This window comes from Crocodylus siamensis, chromosome 7, assembly GCF_052110815.1.
Source record: "Crocodylus siamensis isolate JL-2025a chromosome 7, ASM5211081v1, whole genome shotgun sequence".
Classification (NCBI taxonomy): domain Eukaryota; kingdom Metazoa; phylum Chordata; order Crocodylia; family Crocodylidae; genus Crocodylus; species Crocodylus siamensis.
Genome location: NC_143401.1, coordinates 79814152 through 79840540, shown reverse-complemented (window position 1 = coordinate 79840540; position 26389 = coordinate 79814152). Strand labels below are relative to the sequence as shown.

At 40.6% G+C, this 26389-nt stretch overlaps 1 protein-coding gene across 1 annotated transcript in view; it reads left to right on the top strand.

Moving 5' to 3' along the window:
- The first annotated feature begins 829 nt into the window (after positions 1-829).
- The window catches only part of ZRANB1 (zinc finger RANBP2-type containing 1), a 79204-nt gene continuing 53644 nt past the window's right edge, over positions 830-26389 (top strand). Inside the window, exons 1-3 of the mRNA XM_090057536.1 lie at positions 830-1033; positions 23437-23535; positions 24317-25166. Of these exons, the coding sequence (XP_089913662.1) occupies positions 24353-25166 (814 nt within the window). The 5' untranslated portion in view covers positions 830-1033; positions 23437-23535; positions 24317-24352. The remainder of the gene's footprint in view (positions 1034-23436; positions 23536-24316; positions 25167-26389) is intronic.

Sequence of the window (26389 nt, the reverse complement as noted above, 5' to 3'; positions counted from 1 at the left end):
ATCGCTCATTTGATACCTCTGGTTTTAAAATGGATAAGAAATACGGTTCATTCTTGTTGACCGTGAGATGGCTGATAATGTTCCTGGAAGCGAGGCCTGCGTAGATCCCAACCCGGATGTATAACATGGGTCCCCAAACTATACAGACCTTATATGGGAACTGAGCTGTCAATTTCATACTGAGGTAGTTGCAGAACCTTCTTCATTGAGGGGGTAAACTCCTCTGAGGAAGAGCATTACCAGCCCAAACTTTTTTTTATTGTGCCCCCCCCTTCCAGCCATCCACGCACCCCTCCCAGCATACACTTTATATTGTAACTCCTTCAACACCAATTATGATTAGAATGAAAATTAAACCTTCTGTCACACAGCTTCTCCCACACGCCCCTGCCGCAGAGATGGCTTGTGTCCCTCTAGGGGTATGCGGCCCACAGTTTGGGAACCCCCCCCCCACTACACTCAATCTTCAGTCAGCAGCAGGAGGGGATGCCCAGAGTTTCCTGGCAAACAGCTCATGTTGCCACCTGCCCCCCTGGGGGATCCACTCTGGCTTCTGCTGGGGGTGATCTGGCTCCTTGGTCGGTTGGGATCCTGAAGGGAGGCGGGAGGGGGCTGTGGCTCTCTGGGAGGGGCGGAGCTTCCGGGGGCGGGGGGGGGGGCGGTCGGAGCCCCCTCACAATGCGAAGCGGGGGATTACATCACCTGTTCTGCCCCAAAGAGGCGCTCTCCCATTGGCCAGAGCGCCGTGGCGCTGCGGGCCAATGAGTGCGAGGCCAGGCGCCAGGCGGCGCTGACGTCGAGCTGGCTGCCGAATGGGGGTTTATTTTGCTTTGGCTTACTCCAGCCGCCGCCATTAGAGGTGCGGGGAAGCGGCGAGACGCGGCCCGACCCCCCGGCGCCGCCGAGTGGGAGCGCCCGCGCCCGAGACAGCGCAGCCCGGCTGGGACGCACCATGTCCTGAGCGGGGTTGAGGGGAGTGGGGGGGCGCGGGCGGGCGGCTGCAGGGACGGATCCGGGCGGCGGCGGTGGCGAGGTAAGGCGTCCCTCTCCCCCCCGGCGGCCCGGTGCCCGAAGCTGGAGCTCGGCGGGGTCCCGTTGTTGAGCTGCGGCCGCGCTCGGGGCCCGGGGAGGCTTCTCGGGGTCCGGCAGCCTGCTCCCCGACCCCCGCGAGGATTTATTTCCCTCCCTCCCCTCAGGTGTGCGGGAGGCTGCGGACACGAGCGTTTCCCCGCCTGCCCGTGCTTATCCTGCGGGCCCCGAGGGAGGTCGGATCGGCCACAGCAAATTTGCTTCCCTGACTCATGCACGAGACCCCCAGCTCCTTCCCACCCGCCCCCCTCAATCGTAGGTCCCTAGCGCAGTCATGGGAGAGCAGGGTTCATCCTTCGGGGTCTGGGATGTTTCGACTTCAGCTAGTCAGGAGAGGTTGTGCTGGGAATGGCTTTGTGTTGCTTCTGGGGTTTGGGAGTGGGAGGCCCTAGAAGGAAGCCAGCGGCTTGTAGTGATGCATAGCCCAGAGTTACACGTGAAGAATAAATTTCATGTTTTTGGTGCAGGATAGAGCTGTCCCCGTGATGGCCCTGGAGCAACTTTTCTGCTTCTGTTGCATTTTCTAGGATTATAGCAGCTTCAGCCGCTGCATTGATCAGGCTTTTGGAGGAAAGGATTCGTTAAGTGTGCTCTTGTCATGGCATCTACTCAGTGGCTCTCGTCTGGGTGTTTGGATGGCGGGTTGTGATTTAAAATTTAATGGGGGAGGTATTTAAAACCTTTGCTTTTATACTGATCATAGAGCATGGCTCACAGTGGGCTTTATACTGATCATAGAGCATGGCTCACAGTGGGCTTTAATTGATCCAAAATACTTTTGGGTCAAGACTGTTTCTTCACATTTTAGCTAGTATAGGTTTCCATTGCTTTGTGCTGTATGTGCATTCCTGGAAAACTGCATGTAACTCGAATTCTCATAAAGGGAACAAATAGGGACACATTTCAAGACCTCGACTATACTAACCCCCAGACCCATTTCTACCACTTTTACAAGACAGTTTTGGTATTCGTCAACAGCAGAGGGAGTAAGTTAGTGGGATGCATAGAAGCCATAATGGGGACGGCAGCTACAGAAACCCGTGTCCCAGGCAGTGAGCGAGGAGCACACTTCCACACGGGAAACTATATTTTGGTGCGCATTGCTCCTACAGTGCACTGCACAAAGCAGCTGACCGCGGGCTTCCACCACACTGATTGCATAAAAGTGAATTTACGTTGCATATAACGAATTTTTGGTATAAAAAGGGTCACTGCGTAAGAGTGAATTTGCATGTACAGAACCCACATAAAGCGAGGGAGACCTGTACAGGTTTCCCTTGTTTTATTTGGGTTTGGTATGTGCCAATTCATTCTTGCGCAGTGACCTTTTTTATACCAAAAATCCATTTTATGCAACGTAAATTCACTCTTATGCAATTGGTGTGGTGGAAAAACACAATCAGCTACTTTGTGCGGTGCACTGTGAGAGTGACGTGCACTAAAATAGTCTCCTGTGTGCATCTGTGCTCCTTGCTTGTTGTCTGCGACATGCGTTTCTGTAGTTGCCATCCCCATTATGATAGTGCCCTGTGCTTGTGTGTACTGTCTGCTGTTGGCAAGTACTAAAACTGTCTTGTAGAAGTGGTAGAAATGGGTCTGGGGGTCAGTACAGTCATGGTCTTGGAACGTATCCCTAATTGTTTCCTTTACGTGGATTTGAGTTGTGCGCCGTTTTCCAGGAATACCATTGTCCACGAATGTACAGGATAAAGTGAGGGAAACTTGTACTTCGGAGGGTTGGAACTACTATACAACAGTGCATTGTGGAAGAGCTTACACAATCTCAATTTACAAGCATCACTTCTAATTATCTCTGTTGTTTAAAGAACATATAAAATAGTTATGCTTGCAGAGGTTGTTTTTTCTTAATTAGCTTTGTTATCTTTGCATAGCAAGCTTTGGGGTGGTGGGTTAGGAATTGACTGACCCATAACTCTGAAGGTGGCAAAATGGCCTACATGTTAAAAGCTGTTGTGACCCTTGTAGTACTGAGTGCATAATTTTACAGTTCTTATCAGAAGAAAAAATCATGGCCAGCTTTAATACATACTCTCTAGAAACTAATTTGTTTGCATACATCTGTCCATTAGCTTAACAAGGAAACGTGTTAGAATATTGAATCCCTTGAAGCCTGGCTTTTATTTATATTAATGAATTCAGTAACATAATTTGTGTGTTTTAAAATTCACATGAATTTTAATTAGTATTTGATACGGTGTCAGGCTAACTAAAGTATTAATCAACCCATGTTTTAAGTTCTGTTTTCAGCTTCACATATCTTTTGTTCTCCCATATTTCTTACATAGGGCTAAAGTAAGTCATCCATTTTTCTTACTTCGCATGTAGAACTGCATGCTAAACTCGTTTTGTGCTGCAGCATCATACAGTCAAGTTAACATGGTAGTTAAACTGCCCTTGGATCTCTTCCCTCTTATCCCAGAAATTCTGTTAATAATCTCATGTGTTCTAACATTGTAAAACACAGGAGCCTTGACTAGACCAATTGCTTGTGAGCAGATAGACTGCATCCTAATTAGATGAATAGTAGGCCACAATCCTGTAGTAAAATAGAACTAACAGTGTAGTGTTTGGAGACCAGTAAATAAGTCAGTGTTGGGCGGCTAGGGAAAGAAAGCAATTCAGTTGTGATTAAAAAAAATTCTTGAAAGCAAGACTGCTAATTAGCATTATAAATGATTGGGAGAAAAGTAGCAAAATTAATGTATTTCTGGCACTGATGTTTGTTACATAGCTTGTGATGAGCTGACTGCTTTAGCTGTCAAATAGCATAGTTTGGTAAAAATTAAGTAGCAGATAATTGTCGCTTTGATAACAGTGAAATTCAGTTTTTTGCACTTTTAAAAACAAAATTTTTAATTACAGTTCTAGGCGTACTTCAGATTTTAGGTATTTCACTGCCAGTAATAACATTCTGGTATTTAGTTTTTATATTTTTCCTGCATTTTAAAGTCCAGTGAATTTCTCATTTTATCAAATTGGCATTTTTTTTCTTGTTCTGTTTCTTTCGGACTCTTAATCGTGGCTTGAATGAGAATTTCCCTTTCAGCGCAGATTTCTTTTCTGAAGTGAATTGATTTGTCCAATAACTAGTTTCTGTATTTTTTTTTAATGCAGTGATTAATTTAAAATGTAAAAAAACAAAACTGAGAGAGGTAAAGAAATTATATTGGTAACTAGTAATATTTGTTATGTTCTGTGTTTGGTTTTTTTTTCCTCATGATATGGCTCAAAGGTGTTTTATAAAGTGGCCCTTAACTGCTTTTGTTTTGCGTTCTCCATGGAGTGAAGAAATTTACAAGTGAGACCTAGGATAGTAGAAAGAAGCTTCATTATGTAGCTGCAACAAATGTTTTAATGCTTTCATGTTGAATTTAGAGGCAGCGAACACTCTGTTCATGTGCACCTGTTTGTGTAGGTGATGGATCACATTTCTCTTAAGACTTCCTGCTTTAATTTTGGTAGGTGTTCAATTTCTAATTTAACTTCAGACCATTTAGGGCCTGATTCAGAGACCCGTAAAATCAAAAGGGTCCTTAGCGCTCGGTTCAGTGGGCTTTGGACCAGTCCACAAGGCTTTCTGGTATGCTGAAACAGGCAAATTTGAAACTTGGTGGATTGGAGATGGCCACTGTAGCTGACCAAAATTATTTGTGTATTATAAAGAATGAATATTATGAAAAGATGAAATAGAAATGCAAGACGTGCATGTATATACATCGGCTTTTATTTAACTTCTAATTTCACTAATTTTAAATTAGTCACTTGAACAGAGTAGTCAGTCTTGCTAATAAATTTATTTCACAGCTTTCTTGTCAAGTCTCACAATGCTTATGTTTGGCTATTACTAGAAACCCCGAGACAATTCAAGTATGTGTGTACATGGCATAAAACTACGTATTTGTAGGCTTGGTAGAATTCAATTTTTGTATTTTAAAAATTTTTGACAGATAACATTGATTTTTTTAAAGTATTTATTTAGATTTTTATCAATTCAAATTTTCAGGATTGTGTGATATGAGGTGGGTGGGGGATAAATTATTAATGACAAGCACAACTACTGTAGGACTGCCATCAGCTAAGTGGCTAATCTGTCAGGGGTCCCGGCTCCCCTAGCCTGTAGCTCCTTCTTGTTCTTTGTCACTTCCTCTTCCTTTGTTCCCAGTCCCCTGGGGTTTCTGGGAGTTGCAGTCTAAACTACATTTAGCACATTTCTGTAGGACTGCTCCCTCTGTCAACACATGCTCCATCAGCCATCATTTTTCTTATGTGCTCTCTGTCTGTTTTGATTACTAATGATGGACATTTTTTGTTAGTCTGAGAGTATGATGTGAAAGTGACATATGTCAGCATTTACTGATTAAAAACTGAATCCTGCCAAGCCTCCATATTTGGATACTTTTTCAACTTCAGTGGGACTACTTTTGATCTTTAAAATTTTATATTTCAACAACCAACAAAGTTTTATGAAGCAAAGTTGGGTTGGAATAATTTAACATGTGGAAACAGACTAGCCACTAATAATTTGAATGTACTGATTCCTATGTTTAGTCATATTATGTCCTTAACAGATTTTTTTTTTAGAAGCCAAGTATCTTTGACCAACCAAAGCAAGGTTGTACACTTGACTGTCATTTCTTTGTTTGTATTGCAATAATGTTTGAATGTTGCATCCAAACAATTCCAGAACTTTAAGAAATGTTCTAGATGATGGGCAAAGCCCTAACGGTTTAGGTAAAAATGGGAGAAATGAAAAGGGAAAAAATGGGGGGGTGTCATGGAGGGTAATCTGAGGAGTGGAACATGGGGTAGAAGACACAGAACTCTTGCCAAGGGTTGGAAGATATTGCAGGAATTACTGGAGGAAGACAGGATTGTGGGGAAGAATGGAGGAAAGCAGGTAGTGTTTGGTGTGTGTAATGTGCTCTGCCTGCAGATGTAGCAATCCTTTGGTGACTCCTAACTTTGGCATGCTAGCTGTGCTGCTCTTCATTCTTTAAACGGGGATACTGTCACAGCATAGTAGGTATTTGATTATCTCTAGTCAAAAAGTGCATGATATTTTTGTTCCACAAAATTCTCTTCTGCTAACTGCTAAAGAAATGCAGTCTCTTCTCCAAACTTGTCATTGTTTGTTATTAAAGAGGTTTAAAACCTGTTCTTGGGTGGGCAGAGGTCAATATATGTTACTATCCAATTCTCCACTCCTCTGGTGTTACTTGCTGGAGAGGGTGGATCAGCAAACAAACTACTGCACTTGGAATAAAAAAAAAAAAGGATATATTTGATTTCTCTGTACCCTCTGCCCTTATATTTTCAGCAAGTGAGTTTTTTGTTAACTTTGTAAAATAGCCATAGTTATGATCATAACCTGTGCTTGGTTACATTCTTGTTTTAGCAGTCCTTCTCCTCCCTTCCCACTCCCCCCTCTGAGACTATTTTAATATAGTGTTGTACAGTACTTTCTTATGAGATGCAGACACAATAGGGCTTTCTCTGTATGTGTTAGGTCTCTGCCAGGTTTTCAGCTAAAATAGTAATCTTAAAATTTCTTTCCTTTCTTTGTTGCAATGCAAAAAATGTTTTAACTGAGATTAGAAATATTTGGACTTCCCTACAAATCTGTGAGACTCAGTTATTTTATGTTGCCTTTGAGCTGGATAGGTATGTTACAGTTTCTTTTGCCTAACAATAGATATCTTTTTTGTGGCTGTTGTTATGTTCCTGTGTACAGGCCTTGAATTGTGCAGACACTTTGTTCTAGGATATGACTTCTATATTGCTATTCAAGTGTGGCATTTCTCTCAAAATGCTTAAAAAAAATAAGTCAAACGCTGAGATTCATCCGTTTTAGGAAGCTGAAGGGCAGAGTGATTAATTTTGCTCAAAGTTGCACAAGAAATTTTTGTGGCAGGGTCCTTACTCTGAGAAGCAGAAAAAAATTGAATGGTTCTTCATGTGATTTGGTTTGTTTTTTGTTTTTTCTCCTCTTGAATGGATCAGAGCTCTCTAATGGTGGTAACTTTAGGATCACATCTGAAGAAAGCTATTTGTGCTTATCCAGTACCATTCACTGAGAACCATACAGGTTTTCTGAAGTGCACAGGCTTCTGGTTCTTTACTTGTTTGATAGACAAACTACTTGACAAACCTTGGAAAATCCCTTTAGTGAAACATAAGGAATTTTCTTGGGATTGTTGACTCTAGGCTGGCTGGTTGTCATGCTATGTACAAAGAAGTGTGTGTGTGTGTGTGTGTGAACTACAGAGAAACTCAAAAGAAGCCTTTTAACTTTTGTATTATGCTTAGAGGAGCTATGAGTATCAGCAGAAGAAAGCACTTAACTCATTCTGAAGGTGAGAAAAATCACAAAGGCAGTCATGAAATTGTAAAGTTTTGGAAACCATCTTGTAGGATCTAGTTTTTGCAAAGGGAGAGTAGTGGACGTGTGCTAGCTTTCTTGTTTTCTTTGTTTCTTTCCCGGAAGTCAGACAGGAATTCTGGAGAGAGCCTTCATGTTTGGTAGAGCACTTCTCTGAAATACTGAGTTTTGAAGCAGAAATTTGGAGCATCAACCTTATACGATTTTGAAGCCTGATAGCGTCCAATGAAGTAGGTTGTTGCCTACAAAAATTTTTGCCTCTTGGAACAGGCTACTCTAAGGTACCACCTTGCTGTATCTTCTGCCTGATTTCAGAACATCATGGCTAACCACTTTGGAGTCTGGAGAGTAATAGTTGGCTTCATACCAGACTGTTGTTAACTATTTTGAATTGTAGAAATGCTAAGGAGCCCAATTCATTAGGCAGCTCTCCACTGTGCTTTGTGTTTTTTACAGCTGTAGAACGACTTTACCAACTATTTTGTTGGTCCATTGCAAGATGCAGCTCCAGAATCCTTGCCTCAATTTGTTTGTCCTTGATCAAGTTTGTTTGTGAAAAGTTTATTTCCCTCAGGGCAGCCAACTATAAAACTGAACTTTAAAGTTTTTGTATTGATGCTGCACCTTAATTCCTTTTCTGAGACAAAATTTTAATTCAGGCCCATCTTTGTAATGCCTCTTCTCTCTTTAAATTCTGTAAAGTCATTCAATAGCACCGAGTGTGCTGTCTTGTCTTTTAATGGAACTTGAGCAATATAGGATAATTTAGTAATGAATAAATATCCCATGAGGCTCTTTAACTGCCTGAGCACGGCTAGCTTGAGGCTGGAAAGCTACACTTGGGTCCTTGTTCAGCCTGGGGATCAGTCATGCTTTCTATATGTGATAGTTAAGCCAAAAAAGGTCACCAGCAGTTATCACTGAGGAGGTCCAGGTAATGATTAATAGTGTTAGATGTCAAAGACTAAACGGATATTAACCCCTCCCTACCCCTGTTTGATAGCTGTCTAATTGACTTCTGTCAGTTGAGTTGCTTGGAGAATAATACCTGGTCCTTCTCATGCTTTATTTGGGTGTGGGAGCTAAAGAAGATGAGTTATGCACACTTGGAGTGCATCTCTAACTTTACAGTTATGAAACTGCTTGTTTCATCTTGTAGGCAATTTATAAATATAGTACTTCTCTTAAAATGCACTTTTTTAGAATTGGCTTTTCATTATACCTATTTGTTACAGTGTCATCCTGTTTTGTCAATTGATGCAGTATTTATCTGTTAGTTTGACTTTTTGTTTGCTTTCTTAATAGTGTATGAAACCCCCTGTTAGTGATAAATCTTAATTAAATGCAATTGATTTTTATCGTGCATGTTGTCGAATTCAGTAACAGGTATGCAGCTAAGTTGAACAGGAGACTTTGGGATATGCCTTGTGTTTACTTGAGTCAAATAGCATGCAGAATCATGTTGCTTGATCGGCTGGGAACTGGTTTCCTTGTGAGAAATTCAGAATGTCTAATCTAAGCAGTTTTTTCAGGAATAGTTATATTAAAAAGGTACCTATTGAATGAAATCTCAACTTCAAGTATAAATGATTGCAACATCTTTTTAATTCATTATGCTTAGCAGTTCAGGATTTTCTAAATGCTTTGATTGCTTGGCTTGTGGGGCAATAATCACTCCGACTCGGCTTTATTGAAATTATATCTTTTGATTTGTTCCACCCCCACCTGAGCTGTATGGTGACACTGATATTTTGGATTTCATACTGGAAAGCACTTTAATAATACACTTAAACAAGCTTTAATGAACAAATATCCAACTAATGCTAGCAACAAAATGTTAAAGCTATCAGTTTGACTAATACTTCATGTAAGGTCTTACTAAAATGATATGTAACTTCTTTTTGTTTCATTGAAGCTGCCTTGTATTGAAGCATTTAAAAATGTTTGTATTTTTTTAAATGTGCCAATACAATGCAGAGTACAAGAAAAAAAATTTTCTTGGAAAAAAACATTTCATTCCAAGAAAATAGAATATATATTCCATAATTACTGAAGCTCTTACAATGATTCATATACTCAAAATACCTTTAGGATAACATCATGATTCATGTAATTAACAGGTTCAAACCTTATAAATTGTCTTTCTCTCTGGAATTCTTAGCTATGGACTCAGGTACTAGGATTCTAGAGGCTGTTGGGGTTAAGATCTGAAGTACTTGCACAGTTCCTGTATTCCAAATATGTCTCTAAGACTTGTGGCTACAGATAAGTAACCTGTGAATTGCTTGGCTTGTTAATGCCTAGAACAGTAACAAAATGATGTGGACGTTTACATTACAAATGCACATTTAATTCCCTTGTTTACATCCAGTCCAGAGATTTTCTGTTTATTTTGAATTGCAGCAATTAATTTATTAACATGAGGAAAGTAGCTAAATTAAAGCTGAAAACAAAAGTCAGCTTAATCCCTGCATTAGAATACAAGGAATAAATCTAAAAAATATGGACATGTCTTTAAACAAAATTAATAATTAAAATGGAAGTAGCTGCCTTATCTGTAGGCAAATGCAGGACCAGTCTGAATTCAGGCGATGCAGACTTTTGAATTTGTTAGAGGCAAATTCTGTTTTTGGTTAAGAGTGTTTGACAAGCAAACCTATTCTGCAACAGCTTTGGGAAGTCCTCACCTCTAATTCCAATATGGAGATGCATTTCCTTTATCTTCTCTTATTTACTAGGAAGAGGTGGAGCCTGAACTATTGGCATATTATCAGCTGCTAGGAACAAACCCACAGCATTAACTGTAGTGGAACAGTGATTATTATTAAAAGCTGAAGTATAGTACAGGCACAAGTGCATCACAGTAAAAGAAAAGGAATAGGATTGAGTTGCATGGTGCTTGCCATTATCCAAATTGCTTCTGTTTTTCTTAAGAGCTCTTGAGAAGATCAAGCCTCACTGGCCTCTGTGAGGCCATTTGGTATAGATATATCTATAGATATCTCTGTCTATATATATCTTCCTTGTCACCTTTTTTTTTTAAGCTGATACTTGTTTTAATGAAATATAGTGGCAACGTGCCAAAGTGCTTGTGTGCTTTTTTGTAAACAAGTCAGCTTGTGTTGGTTTGTGAAGTGGTCTTATTTTTTTATCTCAATATTTGGTTGAAGAGTACAGGAAGAAATGTTTTTACAATGTTTAGGTTAAGGGGAAGGCATTTTAAAAGTGAGGAAGGGATAGACCAGTTAAATGACTGCGGTCTAGGAATCTTCTGTACTGAAGTCCTTCCGTTGCAAGGGGAGCTTTGTGTTGTGTTTTAAAAGCTTCTTTTTAAGGAACAGAAGGTCTTTCTGGGTTCCTGTTTTGTTAATGTGCAAACAGACTAATTTTTAACACTCAAAAAAGCTCACTTCAGTGTGTTGGAGTGCTGTACCTACTTGATGCATCTCCTTAAAAGAGGCAACAGGACATGTACTTGTATATTATAGTAACAAAAGTGAATATCAGTTTGTCAGAATAAATGAACAAAACGTGTTTGTTACTAAAAGTAACTTGTATAATTCATAAATGTTTTAGAAAATTTGGGAGAATTGATGCTAAATGGTGAAAGATTTGTGTGGGATGCTAAACGTATCAGATGCTGCAGCATGATTAGTTGAGTGTGCTCTGATGTGTTCTAATCGGAACATGTCGGAGCAGATGTATAGGCACCGCATGTTGCTTAACTGTTCATTTCCAGATTTGTTTGGATCTTTTTTTTAAAGCTTTGCAATTTTTGTAAGCAAATTGCATGTAAGCTATGCTTCTGAGAGAGATTGTAGCCCTCATTTGCCTAACAGGTTTAGAAAATGTATGTATGAAGGGTTGGTTTATTTAAGATAAGAATTATTCTCTTAATTGGTGTTGCTGTATTTGTAACCCATTCAGTCTTAAAACAAACGAGAACTACACTTGTTAAATCCCTTGCTTAAGTATGTCCATATTTAATGCAGAAAGTACATTTAGATATGTGGCTCCACTGTAATCTTTCCTTTTTTTTTATTAAAACATAAAATTGCTGCTACCTCTAAGCTGTGGCTTTCTAGATTCAACGTTGATCTGATTATCCCACTGACAAGGTCAGAATGTTAGAGCTATAATGACTTATTTTCATAGATGATGATGGAGTTGCTATTCCCTCAGAAGCTTACACACGGTTACTAAGCTGCTACAGCCCTGTACTGCAGAGGTTCATAGGGCTTGTCCATCTTGCCAAAGCTATTTTGCCATTCCTGCAGGAACATTGTGTGACGAGGTGGAGATGGAATGCAAAGACCAATAAATCTGAAGGTGGAGGGTACATTAAGAGAAAATAGTCAGTAAATTGCCATGTTAGAAAAACAGTCTGCATGAAGAGGTTTTCATTTAGTACAGTATTTGGCTTTCAAAGGGCATTGTAGCTTTGTGTAAGGTTTTTCTGGACTTGGATGATATTAACTGGCTTTAGAGAGACATTTAAAAAAGAAAAATAGCTCTTACTAATTTTAATTGTTTATCAGAATGTTATACGTCTGAAAATGAAGCGTTTTGAATCTATTTGCATACTTTTGTGCAGATCCTACAACCTTGTAGACTCCTTGCCAAACAAGTATTGAGATTTACAAGAAATCCAGCTTTGGATACTTAGTGAAATAGAACCTATGTGAATTAAGAAACTTGTCAGTTCTCAAAGATGGAGCCAGTTGGCAACAGCATGCGATGTGAGGAAACTTGTTCATATTGAGTGCAATGTTTTGTATTTCACAACAAAAAATATTAGGACTTGTTTATAGTGCAGCTGTTTGTTTAAAGCTGATCTGTAAGACCTAAAATTGTTTAAAATTGATCTTTTGGTGTCCTTTTTAAGTGGTTATTTCTTTCATTACAACTTCCAATGTTTATCTTTTTGTTAGTTGTTTGAGTTTCGTACAGATGAAGACTAGATTTTAATGACCATGCTCTTTAGATGATGGAAAATGGGGAAACTACACGTTGTTTATTATTGTAGTTTTGCTACCTTTTTATAAGAAAATTAGTTAACAGCCCTTTCTCTAGAAAACTGCAGTCACCGAGTATTACATATTTGCATTTATAGATTTTGTGCAACTGAGTAAAGGTTAGCTATTATACAATTACTGTTGTCTTGGTGGGACACTTTTTCCTTGTTGGTTTGTGTCTTTGTTTTTGCTACAATTCAGAATTTGTACCTTGTTGTAAATACACTCTTGTTCCTGTGGCTCCCATCCTGTCCTTCCCTTTTCTGTAGACCAGTGGTTCTCAACCTTTTCAGGCTCAAGGCACCCCCTTGGAAAGCACCAGCTCTTAGCTTTTGCTTGTTTTTTGACTAGAAAAGTAATAGAGCAGTTCTGAGATTGCAAAGACCACAATTGGGTCGGACTGTTTTTGCCACTTGGGATTTCTGTTTGAAATTTATGGATTTGTGTTGTGAATCGGTAGTTGTTCACACACTTTAATGGTGCTAATATTGTACTATGGCCCTTGGCACTGTTCAACAGATCTCAGGTTGACACTGGGTGAGCAGTTGGCTAGAGGTGGGGAAAATAAGTAAAGGAGAACAGTTTTTACGCATGGTTTTGTTCTTGTACCACATGGGAGTTGAGTTTGCTTCCTCCCTCCCGTCCATTCCCGGGGCTGTACCTGGACTCTGCTGCTGCTACACATCCCAAATTGGACTCCATACATTGGGGATTTTGGCAGTGAGTACTCTCCTTGCATTCAGGCCTCTCCAGGAACCACATGCCTTATCTTTGACACCCCTGCGATACCAATTTCTGTATTAGATTGCAGCTGGTTTCTCCATGAACGCAGGATGCTAGTGAAATTTTATTAAAAGTCTATCATGGCTTGTTTTGCTCAGTTCCTCAGTCTGATAGTTGCTTTTCACCATTAATTTTGAATTTCATTTATTTTATTGATTTGTTTTTCTGAAGGTGACGGTAGTTTTGACCATCTGCTCAAAAGCTGTAGAAGAGCTAGTTGTCTAGAAGCCTACTGTAAGACCACCTTGATGAACTAAAATTTCTGTACTAGTGTGAGAATGCATTACTAGCAAAGTTCTCTTGGACTGAGTTTTCTTAGTTCTCTTATATCTGAGCAAACAGTATCAGGGATTGCATACAATTGATGGATATATAAGCCAGCAGAAATTTGTAGTCTTAAAACAGTTGCCATCTTGTTTCTAAGTAAAGACTTGATTAGAATCTTGAATATCCACAAATTGTTTTGAACTATAGAGTGTCTTTTGGTAATGTAATTTAAAGCCATTGGGGAACTGGTTTAATTTTATATTTGGGTGATTGTTCATTTCTCTCTTGATTATCAAAAGATATTTAGGACATTGTTTTAAACTTCAGCTAATTCTTGGATTTCTACAACTGTTAAAGCAGCATGGCAACTATCTTTTTTTCTTTTTTGTTTTTTGTTTTTTTGCTGTTGCTTTTTGCAAGATGGCTGCTACCAAGAGTCATCGCACTCCTGACTTTATGGTATATGCTTTCACTTTTGTGTTTTAAGAATGTTTATTTTAACAAAAAAATTAAAATTTATCATAAGTGAAAAATTGATGGTTTGGAGTAACAACCATGTAACTTTTTGCTCTAAAATTTTTTTTTTTTTTTTTTTAAATTCTCTGCTTCATTTTTCTTAATGCATGCTACTTTTTTATGCTTATGAGAAAACATTACATGTAACATGACTTGTTTAATTGTCTTGACATTCCTTCTGTGAGAACATGGTAAATACGGATACAAGCAAACACTTCCAGAGTGGATTTCAGGAAGCTGACATTGTTTGCTTTTGCTTATCCCTTTATTTGTTTTAATATCATACACATCATTAGATGAATAATTAACTATTAATTACATTGGGTATAATAGTTTAATTTTTTCTTTTAAGGGGAACTATAAAACAAAATTCAATCACTCTGAAAAATAACAGAGACTTGGTGGGAAAGAGCTTTAGTCATGTGAGCTGTCATAAATGGGTATAAACTGCTCAAGAAGGACAGGCGGTGGGGGGAGAAGAGGAAGAGGAGCTGCACTTTATGTAAAAGAGCAATATGTTTGCTCAGAGCTCCAGTATGAAGCTAGAGATGGGTCTGTTGAAAGTCTCTGGGTTAGGGTCAGAGGGGAGAGCAACAAGGTGTCATGGTACCAGTCTGCTATAGACCACCAGACCAGGAAGATGTGGTAAATGAGGCTTTATCCAAGCAGTTAGCAGAAGCTTCCCGATCACAGGCCCTGGTTCTCATGGGGGACTTCAGTCACCCTGACATCTGCTGGGAGGACAATACAGCAGTGCACAGGCAATTCAGGAAGCTTTTGAAGTGTTGGGGATGACTTCCTGGTGCAAGTGCTGGAGTGGCCAGTGAGGGACCAAGCTCTTCTTGACCTGCTGGTCACAAACAGGAAAGAATTGGTGGGGGATGTAGTAGTGGATGGCAACTTGGGAAGCAGCAACAATGAGATGATTGAGTTCAGGGTCCTGAGGAAAGGAAGAAAGGAGAGCAGCAAAGTAAGGACCCTAGACTTCAGAAAAGCAAAGTTTGACTCACTCAGGGAACTGATGGACAGGATCCCCTGGGAGACCATTCTGAAGGGGGAGGGGAGTCCAAAAGAGTATGTTAAAGGAACCTTATTGAGGTGCAACAAAACATCCCAATGTATGGGAAGACTAGCAAGTATGGCAGAAAACCAGCTTGGATTAGCAGAGAATTCTTCAGTAGGCTAAAAGTAAAAAAGAAGCTTATAAGAATTGGGAACTTGGATAAACAATGAGGGAGGAGTACAGGAGTATTGCTTGGGCTTGCAGGGATGAACCCAGGAAGGCCAAAGTACAACTGGAATAGCAGCCAGCAAGGGATGCTAAGGGTTTCTACAAGTGTGTCAGCAACAAGAGGAGTGCCAGGTCAAGTCTGGGTCCTTTGCTTACATGGGGGAGGCAACCTAGTGACGGAGGATTCAGAAAAGGCTGAAGTACTTGATGCTTTGTTGCCTCAGTCTTCGTGGGCAAAATCAGCTCAGACTACTGCATCTGGCAGCACAGTTTGGGGAACAGGTAAGCAGCCAGCAGTGGTGAAAGAACTGGTTGGGAACTGTTTAGAAAAGCTGGATGTGTCCAAGTTCATAGGGGGCTGGATGGCATGCACCTGAGGTTGCTGAGGGAGTTGGCCGATGTGATTGCAGAACTTCTGGCCATCATCTTTGAAAACTCATGGTGATCAGGATTGGTCCCAAATAATTGGAAAAGGGCAAATCTACTGCCCATCTTTGAGAGAGAAGAAGGAGGATCCAGGGAACTACAGACTGGTCAGCCTCAACCAGTCCCTGGAAAAATCATGGACCAGGTCCTCATGGAATCCATTTCTAAACACTTGGAGGAGAAGGTGATAAGGAACAGCGAACATGGATTCACCAAGGGCAAGCCATGCCTGACCAACCTGATTGCCTTCTTTGAGATGACTGGCTCTGGATGCAGGGAGAGCAGTGGATGTGATGTACCTTGACTTGACCAAGGCTTTTGATATGGTCTCCCACACTGCTCTTGCAAGAAAGCTAAGAAAATATGGGTTAAATGAATGTACTATAAGGCTTATGAAAAATTGACTGGGTCATCAGGCTCAGAGGGTAGTAGTCAATGGCTCACTGTCTAGTTGGCAGTTGGTATCCAGCGGAGTGTCCCAAGGGTCCATTCTGGGACCAGGTTTGCTCAGTATCTTCATCAATGACTTCGAAAATGGCATAGAGTGCACCCACAGTAGATTTACAGATCACACCAAGCTGGGGGAGTCTGGATGTAGGGCTATGATTCAGAGAGATCTAGACAAATTGGGGGATTGGACTAAAATAAATCTTGTGAGGTTCAATAAAGACAAGGGCAAAGTCCTGCAACAATCCTATGTACCGGTATAAGCTCTGCAGAAAAGGACCTGAGGTTACAGTGGATAATAAGCTGAATATGAGCTCATTGTGTGCCCTTGTTTCCAAGAAGGCAAATGGCATACTGGACTGCATTGGTTGGAGTGTTGCCATCAAAGGAAGTGATTATTCCCCTCTGTTCAGCACTGGTGAGTCCACAAGCAGAACAAGGAGCAACAGTTTGAAGCTGCAGCAAGGGAAGTTTAGGTTAGATATTAGGAAAAACTCTCACTAGGAGGGTAGTAAAACACTGAACAGGTTACCCAGAGAGGTGGTGGGATCTCCATCCTTGGAGGTTAAGAGCTGGCTAGACCGTGGTGGGCAAAATGCTGCCTGTGGGCTGAACATGGCCTGCCAAGCCATTCTATCCGGCCCACGGGGCCGCTAAAAATTTTAGAAAGTTAATATTAATCTGCCCTGGGCTGTCTGACATGTGGCCCTCGATGGCTTGCCAAAACTCAGTAAGCAGTCCTCTGCCTGAAGTAATTGCCTGCCCCTGGGCTAGACCAAGCCTTGGTGGACATGATCTAGTTGGGGATGGTCCTGCTTTGAGCAAGGCTTGGACTAGATGACCTCCTGAGGTCCCTTCTAACCCTATTTTTTTAAATGATTCTATGCTGAATTGCGCAGCTAACCTGTCAAAAAGGCATTCTGAGTGTTAGGGCAAACAGTGACAAGATAGTATTTGCATATATGTTTGCACAGATTCTGATTCTCATGCTTGCTCATGCTATGCTGTATATCCTACTCCTTACCTTTTAGAGCTACTAGCAAAGTGCACCTGGGAGGAGGGGTTATGTGATTTGGTCTTCACTTGGCAAATTCATAAAATAAAATAACGCCCTCCCTCCCTCCCCACCCCTTCTCTTCTAAACCTGCAGTAAATTTCAAACTGCCAGCTGCTTTATCATCATTACAGCCTGTCTGAGATGGGTGAAGTGATTCTGATGTTATCAGCACCATGCATGGTCAAAAATAGCATTGACCAGTGTGCTGAATGCCCCTTTCTAGCTTTGTTATGGATATGCAGTTAGGAGTGCCACAATACATGGACTTTTGCAGTTTGTTTTCTATTGCAGTCCAGCATTATCATAGCTGAATAAATTTGCAGTAGTCTGAACAGGAAGAGGGATAAGTAATGCATCACTTGGATTATAAACTAATTCAACATTATTATTATTTTTTTAAATAGGTGAGTCCAATCAGGTACCTTTTGATCTCTGTCTATTTGAACACCCTAAACTTCTGAGCAGTTTTCATAATATGGCCTAAAAAGAAGAAAATATTTTCCAGAACTAGGTTTTCTGTTTTGCCATATGAAATATTTTTTTCTCATCCTTAGCTGTTGTAATGGACCCTAGATAGGCCAGTTTTAGTCGAGAGTTACTGATGTTTTTTTAGACATAAAATATAACTGTATTTGAAGTGCAGCATTTTGCTAATTCTTTGTGCCTGAATGTGAATTGTATAGTCCTTGTTATGAGAAGGCTGCCAGTATACAGATCTAAACTTAAAAAATCGTAAGTTATGAGGCTTTCCGGTAATAGTGTTTCTGAGTATGGAATTTACTTGATCAGTATTGTTGTCTCATATGAGATCCATGAGTTAAAGCACACGGTAATTTAAAGCATGGCTTTCAGAGGTGCTGGATATCCAGCTACAAACTGAGGAGCTCATGTTTCAGAGGCACAACATCTGTGAGAATCTTTCAGGCATTTGACATTGTCAGTATGGAAGAAATTATCATTTAACTTCGCTCCCTTAAATTAATGTAAAACAGCTTTTCTGTAACAGTACAAATAGAATACATACTGTTGTTTAAAATAAATGTTAAAGTAACAGTTACTTAGGTGTCTTGCATAATTCCTAGTTTTGTAATTTTTTGAATAACAGGTTTCTCCCAAACTCATGCCATCCTGCATTCCTTATTCACTTCACATGTTGACTGGACGTTGTTTTATTTATCATGGGACATAAAGTCCTAGTTTTAAGTTTAGTAGCAGATAACTGCAGTACAAACTTGGCCACTTGTTACTTTTATACATATACTACAGCATGAAGGTAAGGTTCTTTGGGTAGATATGGTATCTTTTATTAGACCAACTGAGTAGTTGGAAAAAAGTTCTTAGCAAGCTTTTGGGCACAGTCACCCTTCTTCAGGTATAGGGAGTCTTGGCTGGTCTGAGACTCCAAGGAATGAGAGAAGCTAAAAGTATGGCAGGATGTCAGTGAGAATGTAATGAATACATGCATAGATTAGAAGATGAGTCCGTCCCTCACTTTAACGTGGGGGTGGGGCAGGGAAAGCCCCTGGCCTTAGTTGAACAAGAGGCGGTTGGGGATGGGGACAGGTACAGGCAGCTGCTGTGGACCTGGAGGTGGAGCCAGAGCCACAGCTGCTGCCTTGTCCTCGGCCCCAGCACCCAGTTTCCTTCCTCTCCCCATGCCACTTCTCCCTCTGCCCCTTTGCTTCAGCACTCCTCCTTACCTTTATTCCCTGCTGCAGCCTGAGGCCTGGAGCATGGCTCCTGTCCAGCCCTGTAGCAGTGATGTGGAGCTGACACAGCTGTTCCAGTCTGGTCCCACAGCAGTAGCACTGGTTCTAGCTCCCTGCTGTTGCCGTGGGGCTGGCTGGAACAGCAGTGCTGGCTCCTTGTGCCACTGCTTGCTACAGGGCGAGCTGGATCCACGTTCCATGCCCCAGACTGCAGCAGGGATGGAGCCTGCTGGTGCAGAGCAAAGGTAAAGACCGGTGTTTAGGGGCAGGCAGGGAGTGGCCCTCAGGAGGAGATGGGAGGAACAGGGGTGGGAACCTGAGGCTGCAGGTGGCATAAGCAGTGTGGAGAAAGGAAGAAAGGGCAATATGGGCAGCCTGAAGCTGGAAGGGGAGGGGAGGGGGGACAGGCAGCAGGAGACAGACTGCCTGCCTCTCTCACTCTGCGCCCCTTGCCTTCACATTGCCTGCCCCATTACTGCCCCCCTGCCTGCCACCTCCACTGTCTTGTACCACCTGCCCCATTATTTCCCTTATCACCCCCCGCCCCAGTAGTTGTTGGGGGAACAAATTTAAGATGATGCTCCAATAATTAGATTCCATACATGGAAAATTATAATAAATTAATACATTTTTTATGTGTAGAACTTAAGTATTGAGAGTTGTCTTGCATTCAGGATTGTCTTGTATTTGAGTAAATACGGTATCTAGATATCATTTTCTTAAATAAACTCTCTGTAATAGCAGTGAGTAAAATCTTTTATTCCCTCAGGAACTCAGTTTAAGAGAGAACTTTTGAATAAATGTCAGAGGTAGAATGTTTACACATACTAGGGCTGTGCAAGGCTTCGGACTGTGCTTTGGATCCGGAGAAGATTCGGATGCTTTGGACGCTGAAACAGCATGTCCGGATTGAAGCGCTGACTTCTTTAGGCTTTCCAAAGTGGTTCGGAGCTTCCGAACTGCTTTGGAAAAGCTTCAGAGATGCTGCGGAGATCCGGCCATAGGGTATAATGGGGGATCAATGAAATATCTATAACTTTGTTTTTTTTGTGTCTGATTTGGATGAAACTTGCAGGGGTGGTAGCCCCTGTCGAGAGCATGAAGCCTGCCAAGTTTCAAGAAGATAGGTACAGGGGTTTGGGGGGAACTGCACCCCACATTCTTGAAAGCAAAACGTGTGTGTGTGTGTGTGTGTTATACCACAGGGGGGTGAAAACTGCAGGTGTGGTGGTGGCCCCTGTGGAGGCCATAAAGTCTGCCAAGTTTCAAGGTGATAGGTGCAGGGGGTGTATGACTTCTCGGGTCCTGCATCTCTGGCTGCTAACGGGATGGTGAATATTTGCAGCTAGCTAGTGTGTGGGAACCTTCCACCCCATAATAGTGATCAGTGTATTACCATGTATCTTTTCAAGAACACAGATATTTTAACTAACAATAATTGTTGTTATATTGTTTTTCTTTCTTACACAACATAAACATTGCATTTTTTTTAACGTATACTTCCTTTGATATGGAAACTGCACTTAAAAGGACTCAAGTTTTTGAACTTACAGTCCAAAACATTTATTTTTTATCTTAATTGCATACTACAAAATAAAAAAGACTAGTTTGGACAGATTGTTATTTTCTTCTGCAGCGTGCGAAAACTGATTTAAAACTGTTACAGTGCAGATTTTGGTCATTTGGCTGTATCCCTGAGTTTTCAGGTTGAGGAAAGATGATTAAGATCCAGAAGGATAACACAAGCTTTAGGAATCAAGTGAAAGCATTACTGTGTACCAAGATGCACAGGAACAGTCTGAGATATTAATTACAGCCCAGGATGTTCCAGAAAAGAAAACAAAAGGCCTTGTGCTTAATGCAGGGGTCAGCAATCTACTATGGGTGGAGCCCTTTGATCCAACCTGCCAGCATTTGGGGTGGGCAGAGAGTGGGGTTCAGCTGTGGGAAGTTTCTCTTTGCCACCTCAGGAAAAAAGCACTGGGTCCTAGTGCCTTGCTTTCTGCCTCTTGCCTGAGCTAGTTCAATTCACCCTGCAGCCTTAAGAGATTGCTCACTTGGAGCTTAGTGTATTCACAGTTACCAATTGCAATTTCTAGGTGTCACTACTACAGTATACCAAGAATTGAGATCCAGCTGTTTTGTAGCTTTCAAAACAATACAACTTTCCCTTGCTTTATGCTGTACATGCGTTCCTGGAAAATAGTGCATAACTTGAGCTTGCATAAAGGGAACCCACTTTACAATGTAACAAACAGGGATATGTTCGAAGACCTTGACTGTATTGACCTCCAGACCCATTTCTATCACTTTTACAAAACCGTTTTGGTACTTGCCAACAGCAGAGAAGGGTAGGAGATAAGCTAGTGGGATTCTTTGAAGCCATAATGGGGATGGCAACTACAGATATGTCTCAGACAACAAGTGAGGAGCACAGATCCACATAAGAGACCATATTTTGGTGTGTGTCACTCCCACCATGCACCACAAAGCAGCTGACTGGGCGCTTCTACCACACTGGCTGCATAAGAGTGAATTTACCTTGCATATAATGAATTCTTGGTATAAAAAGGGTCATAGCATAAAAGCGAATTCGCACATACAGTACCCACATAAAGCAAGGGAAACGTATAGAGGTTGTACATTCCAAATGCTCTCAACATGTTGCTGAAGGAGCCCTTGTTACAGTAATCTGCATCTGAACTTCCAGAAATGCGAAACTCTAGAACTCAGGGTTCAGAGATGATACCTTTGATTTCGTAGTTTATCTAATAAATAAAAAATATTTCTTTCTGCAAGCTTGCAGGCACACATGCCCTTCCTCAGTCTCAGGGAAAATTACAGAGGGTAAAAAGTCCTCATAGGTAGAAAATTTCATTTTTGCACAGAGGAAGCTGAAGTTGAAAGTCTGGTCCTTGAGTCCCTGAGGGTGTCTTTGTGAGTTGCTCTTTGATGTGCAGATGAGGAAGATTTCCTTCCCTGGTGGTGTCAGATTGTCAAACAATCTTTTTTGTTGTTCAGCAATGAAGTTTAAATCCAAAATTGGCTAACCATGTTTCAGGGATGTATTTGGTAGCTGTGTTGGTCTGAGATGACAAAGAGGAATACAAAACTCTAGAACTCTTGCGTTTCTTTTTGTCTCAGACCAACACGGCTACCAAATACACCTCCTAACTTTCAGCACATTCTGCCTCCTCTTTCTTCAGGCCTGTGGCTAACATTTTACAGTTGTAATAGTAAACTTAGAATACAACTTAACAATATTTAGTTTTAGCAGAAAACTGTCAAGTCCCTGAAAAAAGAGACCTTTACCACAAATTTAAAAAGCATTGAACATAAAGAACAGGTTTCACTTCTTATTGGAAGCAGAGAGACAGTTACACCCATGGCGTTTTCCAAAATCTTACTTGAAGCAGCAGCCTCAGTGATACTGAGTCAGCGTTTAATGTTATTCCTTAATAGGTATTGAAGTAAACCCCCCCACCCGTAATGTATGCTAAGGCCTTTGCATGGTTTCTAAGACCAGCTGAGGGAGATATTTCTGCGAACCATGCGACGATAACACTTTGATAGTCCTACCCAATCCATGTGTTCCTATCATGGTTTTATAACGCGTCTTGGAGTCAGGAGGGGATTACTTTCTGGGCTGGTCAGACAAACAGTACTGGAGCCAGAGTGACTGTAATTTAAGAGCTAACAAGCTTTTCTTTCATACTGCTGGATAGATTGACTTTCTGTTGTCAGTCTGCAAACAACCGAGGAGTTTTTGATGGCAGGGAAGTGAGACTTTGAAAGGTTGTTTCAGTAGATCATGAGGTTTTGAAACTGTTTCCTTAACGAATACAGTACTTATTACATAACTGTGTTTCTGCATCTAGAATCAACATAAGCTAACGCTTTTACGGGAGTTAAAATTAGTATGGTCTGCATTTGAGTAAAAATGTATAATGTAACTTGCATATCCTTGACTGTCTGCCGTTCGCTAGACTTTTCTCCTTTCTAAACAACAGCAGTAAGATCATAGAGAATATGAAAACTGCCAGTTGAACTAATCCTTGTGTGGAGAAGGTTAAATGTATGGAAATGATAGATACAGTTAGTTTTACATAGTGAACAGCAAATTTGGTCTTTATTAGTGCAAGGAACATACTTTGTAGTTGTTACAACCTGTCTAATCAAAACCCATTATTTGACATCTACTTGGCTGAGACTTTAATACAAGTAGGGGGATCCATAGACATTTTTGTGTCAGTTCAAATTGTGTGAATTTTAGTTCTGCTACTTGAGCTGATTCTAATGAAAATTTGAATTACTACATGCTTGTATATTTCTTAAATTGATCAGTGTCAGACTTGGATAATTTCACTCACCAGGCTGTGCCAGTGTTTAAACATGCAGGCTGGGGTAAGAATGGGAGTGGCATACAGAGTGCTGCTTTTCAAGTTGCTCAAGTCCAGTGTGAAGCTTTAATTAAACATTTCTTGTCTTGTTTACAGAGATACTTGTTCGCAGTCTCATCCGTCACATTTAGCAGTCTGATGAGGACAAGGTCTGAGCCAGCATGAAGACAGAATCTCTTCTTCATTAGAGAAAAGGTAAAGGTCTGACTCTTATAGTATTATTTTGGGGGGTTTTTGTTTACTGCAGTAGGACTGAAATCTGGATTGTAATATGGTTGATATATTAGCCTGTAGCTTGTTCTTAGCTTTCTCTTTGGAATAATGTTGAACAAATACAAATAGATCGGGTTAAATATATTGTGTGACCACCACTTCAGAAAAATGACTACCCGATCTAATAAACTTACCCCAATATTGTTTTTACTATTGAACATATATGACCTTTAAGATGGGGATTTTTCATAGTTTAAATGTTATTTTTCTACATCGTGTTCATATTAATTATATTTCTAATTTATTTTTAATCTTCATGACCAGCTTTCCTACTTTTCCCCTCTCCATCCACTATCTGTTAGCCCAGTGTGTTCTTTTCACTGTGGAGGAGCAGGCTAGTAAGGATATATAATTTCTGCATCATACACTTGTTCTTTGAAATCTGTTTATGAATCTTAAATTCTATATATAGACTCAAAATCAGGAATGTGGTCCCATTTTCATTTTATTTTGTGAAGTTCCAGACCCTTCAGTAAAAATGCAGAATGTGAGGTTTCTTAATCTTTTTATTGTAATGTTAACATTTAATTTAAGCTATCTGCAGTCTCCTGAAGGCCCAGTAATCAGGAAAAAAAAATTTTGGTACTTGGACTAATGCATATCAAATTGAGTTAAATGTAATAAAGTAGTCTTAAAATAAGAAATCTCTTTTCAGAATTTGGTTGGTATACACTCATGTTTTAATAATTCTACCTATTTATAGCTTTCTGTCTGACAAAATCACTTCAAGAAGTGCACAATGACAGAACGTGGAATTAAATGGGCTTGTGAGTATTGTACGTATGAAAATTGGCCATCTGCAATCAAGTGTACCATGTGTCGTGCTCAGAGACCTAGTGGAACAATTATCACAGAAGATCCATTCAAGAGTGGTTCAAGTGATATTGGCAGAGACTGGGATCCTACGAGCATTGAAGGAGGAAGCAGCCCTTTGATATGTCCAGATTCTAGTGCAAGACCAAGGGTTAAATCGTCGTATAGTATGGAAAGTGCAAATAAATGGTCTTGTCACATGTGCACATACTTGAACTGGCCCAGGGCGATCAGGTGTACTCAGTGCTTATCTCAGCGCAGGACCAGGAGTCCTACGGAGTCCCCTCAATCTTCAGGTTCTGGATCAAGACCAGTCCCCTTATCTGTTGATCCTTGTGAGGAATATAACGATAGAAATAAACTGAACACGAGGGCACAACATTGGACTTGTTCTGTTTGTACATATGAAAACTGGGCAAAGGCCAGAAAATGTGTTGTATGTGATCATCCCAGACCTAACAACATAGAAGCAATAGAACTGGCAGAGACGGAAGAGGCTTCTTCAATCATAAATGAGCAAGACAGAGCTCGATGGAGGGGAAGCTGCAGTAGTGGTAACAGCCAAAGAAGATCTCCTCCTACAACCAAACGTGAATCTGAGGTAAAAATGGACTTCCAAAGAATTGAATTGGCTGGAGCTGTTGGCAGCAAGGAGGAACTTGAAGTCGACTTCAAAAAATTAAAACAGATAAAAAACAGAATGAAAAAGACTGATTGGCTGTTTCTAAATGCTTGTGTGGGTAAGTTGTCTTGCCTTCCCTTTTTATTGTTACAATATGTAGTTAATGCACATGCATGAATTTAAGTATGAAGTCAATGGTCACAGTAGAAGTAAAGTGCTGTAACTTCACGTGTCACTTTTTTAAAGTTCGACCTTGCTGTTTCTGAAATAGCAGTATATAATGGTGGGTGGGGAAGCAGCTGAGAACTGAACATGATTTCATCATTTTTTAGAGGCATTTCATATAGCAACTGTGAGAGATCTTTTGACCTTTTGTGGGAGCTGGTAACAGAACAGTTGTAGAATCTAGTTACTTAGTGGTGGATTTTTAAACTTTTTAAGCCTGGGGCATCAAATTTACGGTTTGGGGGTGGTTAACATTACCACTATGTATGCCGCCCCCTCTACCACTATGCCAACTCATTGAATTCATGTTGCTGCTGCTACTAAAATTAATTGCTGTGGGAAGGCTGGGCAAGTGGTAGCCATGCTAATCCTTAGGTTCCAGAGGTGTGCTGATCTCTGTACTACCTGTACATTTAAAATGTGCTCTTCTGTTTGCTGTGACATGATGTGTGGTAGAGCTCCCAAGCTATTTGTAAACGCTGTGGAGCTTATGTGACCACAAGATGCACAGTGGGATGTTAAAAATAACACACGCATATGTATCTCCAAGAACCTACATGTGTAATTCTGACCTTGGAAATGACTGCTGATGAATATTATGCTGTAAATACAGGCTTCTGATAACCAGTTGATTTTTTTAGAAATTTGAACACCACTTTTCTTTTGTTTTAGTGTTTTCTTAAGGAAATTCTGGGTAATGGTCTCAGTGCTGTTGAGAGAACAAAGGAATGGAAGAGTGGAGTTTTATCTAGTTACTGCTCTCGTAAGAGAATTTTTGTGTTGTAACTTCCATATGTAGAAATGTTGAACCTTATGCATACAGTCAGGTTTAATAATCAACATCTAGGATGACTTCTGCGGTGGTTTATTTCTTTTAATATATTCCATTTTATCAGTGTCTCTCACGCTGTTTCTTTATTTTGGGTAGTAACCTTGGCTACTCTTGTGCAGAAATTGATTTGTGAAACAGCAATGTTGAAGCTATTTGTGTGGAAGTAAGTTTTTGTGCTATGTGTTTTAGGCTTGCTTTCAGTGAGCAAGAGAGCACTTTCCCTTTCTTTTGGGTAGAGGGTAAACCTTTTATTGGCTGCTTTTTGGAGGTAGCAGATTTTCTTT